The 7,010-nt window shown below is 34.9% G+C and overlaps 1 protein-coding gene across 1 annotated transcript in view; it reads left to right on the top strand.

Annotated features, from left to right (window-relative positions):
* The window catches only part of ang (angiogenin, ribonuclease, RNase A family, 5), a 10,288-nt gene extending 5,002 nt beyond the window's left edge, over window positions 1–5,286 (top strand). Inside the window, exons 2-3 of the mRNA XM_015401740.1 lie at window positions 2,218–2,281; window positions 4,556–5,286. Coding sequence (XP_015257226.1) covers window positions 2,218–2,281; window positions 4,556–5,029 — 538 coding nt within the window. The 3' untranslated portion in view covers window positions 5,030–5,286. The remainder of the gene's footprint in view (window positions 1–2,217; window positions 2,282–4,555) is intronic.
* The last annotated feature ends 1,724 nt before the right edge of the window (window positions 5,287–7,010 follow it).

Below are 7,010 nucleotides of genomic sequence, written 5' to 3'. Positions count from 1 at the left end.
CTGTGTCATCAGCGATGTGTCTCTCACGGCCGGTTCCCAGGTTTGAATAATCCTTTGTAATAAATACACCTTGCAGCTTTATTTGCTGTGATCAGTGGGAATAAAGTAGTTTTAATATGTGTTTAAGTGGGAAAATCCACCTGAGAGGACATGTATATAAAAAACGCGCCCTATAGTCCGGTGCGCCTTATGTGTGTGTTAAATACAGAAATGGCACACATAACTGAGACCTCGCCTTTTAGTCCGGTGCGCCTTATGGTCGTGAAAATACGGTAATTCAACCCCCATATTTTATCTCAATAATTTTATTTTTCAACAAATGTCTTATTATTGGTGAAACTAACTTCTCAGATGAGATAGTTTAGAAAAAGCAATTACTTCAAAGTCCACAGCCCAACCAACCTAAACCTTGCAGCACAGGAGGACATGCATGCAGCTGCTGCTTTCATTTTTTTTTTTTTTTTTGCCAGAATCTAAAATTTCATCTTTGGAAAAGAAAAAGCAAGAGCCTAAAAGCATTAGATGTTGTTTTACTTGCTATTTGCTGCTGTTTCAGTGATTGGCTAAAACCAAACTAAACTAACTACCAAACTATAAAGTATCAATATGAGCTAAGTGCTCTATATTAAGCTGACCTTGGTCAAATTTTATGCCTCATTGCTTTAACAAATTAAATACAATTTTCCAGATTCATCTAAAAGTAGTAAATTTTACAGGAAATTGTATATTTTTTGGTTTTGTAGAGTGAATAGTTACAATTTAGTGTGCAACATCAAGTGTGTCTTTTAGACTGCATGGTTTTACTAAAACCTTTTTAATGAGTCCCAAAACTGTGTTATTGGTTTATGAGGAACATTTACCAACATTTTGGAAGGTTTGATGCAGATTTTTCTTGTTGAATCATTCCCAAATAAGAAAAGGCAAGTTGAGATGCGTTGTTGGTCGACATTAGAAAGCTACAGTATGTAAACTCCTGACAAGAACAGTTGTTTGTACTCCAAAGCTAAGGGATACTGACATCCTTTTGATCAAATACATTTCAGAAAGAGATCTCAACCAAAACATATTTTTCTAGCATAGATGTTAAAAAACACCTAAAATTTTGAATCCATAGAGGCAGATGACCCGCATTTGGTTTTAACAGCAGCCCTGTGTTGATGATATCACAACCTTGTTAATGCAACATGTACATACTGAATAATTTTGCATATTGTGTAAATCATGTTGCTTAAAAGATTTCAGCTTAGATAATATTGCAACAGAAACATCCCTTTTTTGCAGATATATATAAAGGGTCTGAGAGAAACCAGGATTCAGCTTCAGTGGCTTTGCTGTGTTGAAGTGATCTCCAGTAAAGACAGTCAGCTGACTCAAACAACCTTCTGCCTCTTCAACTCCGTGAATTTCCAAATCCAGCCTACTTGACAGGTGAGAAGAAATATGAAATAAACTATATCTCCGTTACTCATGTATTTTTCGTCACATTTTTATTGATTTATTTACTAGGGACAAAATCAATTTTGATCCATCACAACAAATTTCATTGCTTGGCTTTAATTAAATATGAAAGACATCGGTCCCAATCTTTAAAGCTTCCAAATAAATAGTGCTTAATTGTTGAAGCTTTAAGAAAATAAAAATGTAAAAATGCACATGCTAAGCCATGGAGTTGAAGGCATAATGATACAAATAATAATAATAACAAATATTATTGTATTATTTTTTTTACAAAACTTTTGAAGATCACACCGAAAGTATGCATATTCGAAATCATAAATTAACAAAGATTATACTATAAAAATAGCCTAGATTAACTAATGGTTACATTCTTTAATCTGACTGTACATAACAGGTTCCAATGACTGACCAACTGTTTCTTGTTTTTTTCTTTCTCTCAGAAAACAGCAATAGTAGTTTGTGATTTCTAGAGTTGTTTTAACTTCATAATAGATAATTTAATTTCCTCTTAGAGAAACATGGAAATATTAACATGGAACACACCGCTGTTCTTTTGGCCATGCAATTATAAATACTTCTATCCCTTTGAAATCTAGATTTATCTTTAATAATCAACTGTGATGGGATTTTGCAAAACAATACTTTCCTTATTTCTGTGTGTTTTCATATTGTTCTTTATTGGATATGGTATGAAGTATCTTTGAATTCCGAATAATAAAAAAAAAAACATCTTTATCATATTGCCTCCTTTTCTGAAAGTGCCAACCAACCGACCAAACAACCGTTCAACCAACTAACCGACCAACCAATAAACCACACAAAGGTAAGCAATCATGGTCAAAGGTAATAAACTATCTCATACCTGCAACTATTTACTAATCTTTGTCTTTTAAGTTTAAAAACAATAAAAACAGATTACAACTCAGAAAGTTATTTGTAAAAGTAGTTGGTCTCAGGTTCCGGCTCTCAAGAACCTACAACACAGCAATAGAGTTAATTCCTTCCCACTATCACCTCAACCCCCCTCTCCATTCAGGGGACCAAAACATATCGCCTGGTTAGCCAGGCCAACAATGACCCTAACGACCAGTAGTTGAATTGTCAATAAAAAGAAGGGGGATGGTGGATTGTTTTTCTTTTTGTAAGCATACATAGCCTGATTAATAAATTCTATTAACCTAAAGCACTATGAATGTTGTGGTTGTTACATATCAGGTAAGCCGGTCATTGATCTTGACCAAGGTACCTTACAGTAGACTGGCATGGCTATCACTGCCCCTACATAGTTAGCATGGCTAGCACTGGCATAGCTAACACTGCCTCTAAATAGTTAGGGACTAATTTCCCACTGGAATCAGCTTCATAGTCATGGTAGGACACTTCTTTGATTTTATTTTGGAGAATCTTTTGGCAATGAATCTATTAGGTTTGGAACAAAATACATAAAACATTGCAAATGAATATCTGAATCCTTTGAAGTCAAGTATGATTGTATTCAAATGCAATTAATTAAATTGAAACAGCTGAAATAATTTTCAAAATCTGAAAAAGAAACGACTAACAAATCAACTAACAAATCCAAATACATAATTAGCCTGAAAATGAAATAAGCCTATATAAAAGATAATAATTTTAAACACCTTTCAAATATTCATTTAGAGTATTTATTTTATAAAATAGACAGTTTATCAGAAAACCAGTATAGCTTCTATTGGCAAATGTATAGTAATCTGGACTTCATGCTGGCAATGAATGAGTTAAAACTATTCTAACAGGTCTGAGGAACTATATTTGCCATTGATTGGATGACAGGCATTATCTAGCGCCTTATAGCGCCTTTTAGGACAGTCAATAGCGGCCTTTCTTGCTGGGGAGTTGGCAACACTAGTGAAGGGATGAGAGGAGCAGAGAAGAGAAGCTATTGATAAAAAGTTCCAAATTTTGACAAAAGAAAGTGTTTAAATACATGAAAAACACTTATAATTAAATTGAAATGGGTCTTAGAGTTCACAAAGTTGTTGTTCTCCGCACATCCCATACTGCTGAGTTCTTTCTATATTGTGGAATTTTGAAACAACTTTGTAAAGAAGAACAAGCACCATTGCGGCCATGCAAAATTCTGCAGGTAACTGTTAGGACAGCTCAGTGACAGCACTAGGGGGATATTTCATAATTGGGATATTAAAAAAATATAGTTTTGACTACTGACCAAACTACAAATTAACTGAAATATCTTGGTTATAATTGCGGAGGTGTGACACTTTCAATGACAAATCATTGAAATGCATTTTGACTCTCCAAAATGTGATTAGATATCTTGAATTGTTATTTTTCCCTAGACATAATATAGGAAAATAAAGCATCATTAAGGGCAGTAAAAATTTAGTAAATAATATTTGTCTATTCTATTAGAATGTCTGTATCTCTATAATTGGTCTGTGTGATGAGTTGTCTTCTCAATTCAATTCTTTGCCTAGGGCCCCAAATTTCCTAAATCCGCCCCTGCTTCGATTCTCTCCTCCGATTTTCATCTGTTGTGCCCTAAATGACCTACCCTGTACCTAAACTAACGCCCACTAATGAGAAAACGGATTGAAAACGGATTGAAATATGAACGAAAAGGGAAATTTTAAACATATTCTTAATGTTATCATATGTTTTTATACATGGATGCCTTAAAATTTATAGTTTTGGTGGACAGATAAATTCGAATTAATAGGATTTTACTTGTATGGAGACACGTTTCAGTCGATGTGCTTCAGTTAGTGTGCAATGAATAAATTCTCTGCTCAGTGGATGCCAACTCCTGATTTTAGATCTTTTCTGACACTTTATCTGTTAAACGTAGAACCTGCGGAAGATTCCCTTTCCTCCTTATTTTCACATTCCTTCAAATTGTAAAACATCATCACAGCATGATGCTGCCACCACCATGTCTCAAAGTAGAAATGATTTTGAGGGTAATGCACATTAGTTTCCTTCCACCTGGCGCATTTAAAATTTAACCAGAGTATCTTCTCCTAAATAAATTTTCCAAAGACCTTTTTTGAGAATAAATATATAAACTAACAAATGATTCTCCCTTTTTCCCGTTTAGGAGATAATGAAGAAGATCCTGCCATTTTGCCTGTTTTTCTGCATGCTGCTGCAGGCCACTACCTCCAAGCCCAAGAAAGAAAGCAGCATACCTGAAACTGCAGGTTATATTAATTTTAGAAAACAGCATATGGACCAAGGCATGACAAAGGAGAAATGTAAAAAACTAAATACTAAAAATTATGGCAAAACAAATGATTGCAAGGAAAAAAACACGTTTATTACAGATTCTCCGAAAGATGTCAAATCCATTTGTAATGATGGAGGAGATTATGATAGTAAAACTGGTTTAACAGTGAGTAAAAAGGGATTTAATATCGTTGACTGTACATTGAAACAAATGGAAGCCAAAAAACCTCATTGTGAATACAGGGGAAACACGTTCACTCAGAGGCTTCTTGTTGTGCGCTGCCAAGATGGCTTACCTGTGCACTTTGAAAGGAGCATACAGTTACCAAAGGTGTTTAATTACTAATGCTGCAAATGCTTTAGCTTTTTTTTGACCGACAATCCTTTAAAACATGGTGCAAATCTTTTTGACACAACTTTCTTTTAATATACTTTGGTTTTAAACATGTATCTTTTCTTTAACATCAACAGCATATTAAGGAACATCCATATCTTTCTGTAATGTCCATGGCTTATAAAAACAACATTTTTGGTCTATCACTTGCCCTTATTAACCTACTGCTTTATAAAGAGCTGTGTTGTGCTAATGCTGATCATGAATCATATGGAAATAAAATAATTTCAGAAAAACCACATTGAGTTTAATGAAGAAATGAATGCAACTCTTTATTACTATGAGTCATTAAGGGGTGTATCATATGTAATAGGTATTGAAAGCAGTCATGCTCCAAACAAAGGCTGCATTATGACTTATATTTACTGAAAAGGAGGAGAGTAAAGGAGACACAAAGATGGAACTAAGAAAGCAATGCAAATCATACACAATCATAGAAATATTTAAAAATATCTGCAATGGTTCGATATGCAGTTATTTTTGTCCATTTAATTCTTCATAAAATCAAGTTCTGATATTTTCATAAACTAGACTATTATTATGTTTATATAAAACAAACACTTTTACCTGACTATGCATTCTGTTTTCTTTTCTTTCAGCTCTTTGTACATTTTTTTGTGATATTTTCCATTCCAATAACTATGTATTATTTGCTTTATGTTAAAGTGAACAGATTTCTGAGAGTTAATCTGGGCACATTTTCAGCTTGGAGATAAGAAAAAAAGAAATATAATAATAGGGATAATTACAGTTGCATGTATTTTACATACAAATTAGGTTCTTTAACAGGAATATGCCCCTCCTTACTGGTGTTAGTATGGTGTCAGCAAACAATGAAAGTATCTGTTTAGGTTGGTTTGGAGGAATCCTTATTTCACAGTAACCTGTGGGTCCAAGGTGAATGCACAGAATCAGGTAAGTGAGAGAAGAGATTGGCATAATGTTCAAGGGGACAAACCAGGGTACGGAATATGGAAGTCAGTCCAATGTTAGAGCCAGGTGATTCGAGATCCAGAAGCAATCCAAAGGCAAATCCGAGAGCGAGGTCAGGACACAGATAACAGGTCAGAGATCCAATAACACATTGCAACAGATTGGATAGGGTTGAGGAAGGTTCAGAGAATCAGGAGGCAGATTCAAGCAAGCAGACAGACAGCCAGGTATACAGGAATAGTGGACTTATCTCACCAATGGCTTGTAATAATCTGGCACTAGTGGCTGGTCTGAGAGCTGGTTATAGTCAGTTGAGCAGGTGAATCTGATGGAGGCTGATTGGAAACAGGGAAGAGCTGACAGGTGTGTTGGATCATAACTCATACCAGATCCAGTGTCAGGAATCATGACAGTTGAAAAGATTTTAAATCCATCCTGGTACCTGATGGTCTGTAAAAGGCAGTTTGTTAATTCAATCTAATAAAAAGAAAAGAAAAAGAAAATTAGAAGAACTTTGTTGATACAAGCATTTTAAGACTCAGACCTCAGCAGGAAACTTAAGTGCTGAATTTTACTTTAATATGCATAAGCAGGTGTATGAGAACAGGGATGTTTCCCCCCCAGGCCTGAAACTTGTGGTGGAGTGGAGATTGATGACGTTGGTTCATTCCATAGTCTGCTGGTTTGGGAGATGATCTGCTTGAGCTGAATTGGTGAGATCCATTAAATTGTGTGAGCTGATACTAGTGCTTCACTCAGGGTACCCGGTAGATGTCCAGCTTTTCCATGACCAGCAGAGATGGGAAGTAACGAAGTACAAATACTTCGTTACTGTACTCAAGTAGATTTTTCTGATATTTTTACTTTACTTTACTACTTATTTTTATGGCGACTTTTTACTTCTACTCCTTACATTTTTACACAAATATCTGTACTTTCTACTCCTAACATTTTAAAAAAATGGCTCGGTACTTTAGTTTTGAATCATTACAATGGAGTT

The sequence above is a fragment of the Cyprinodon variegatus genome, unplaced genomic scaffold (genome assembly GCF_000732505.1).
Source record: "Cyprinodon variegatus isolate N-32 unplaced genomic scaffold, C_variegatus-1.0 Scaffold1254, whole genome shotgun sequence".
Lineage (NCBI taxonomy): Eukaryota > Metazoa > Chordata > Actinopteri > Cyprinodontiformes > Cyprinodontidae > Cyprinodon > Cyprinodon variegatus.
The sequence above is the reverse complement of the archived record's forward strand: the minus strand, read 5'-3'. Positions and strand labels throughout refer to the sequence as shown.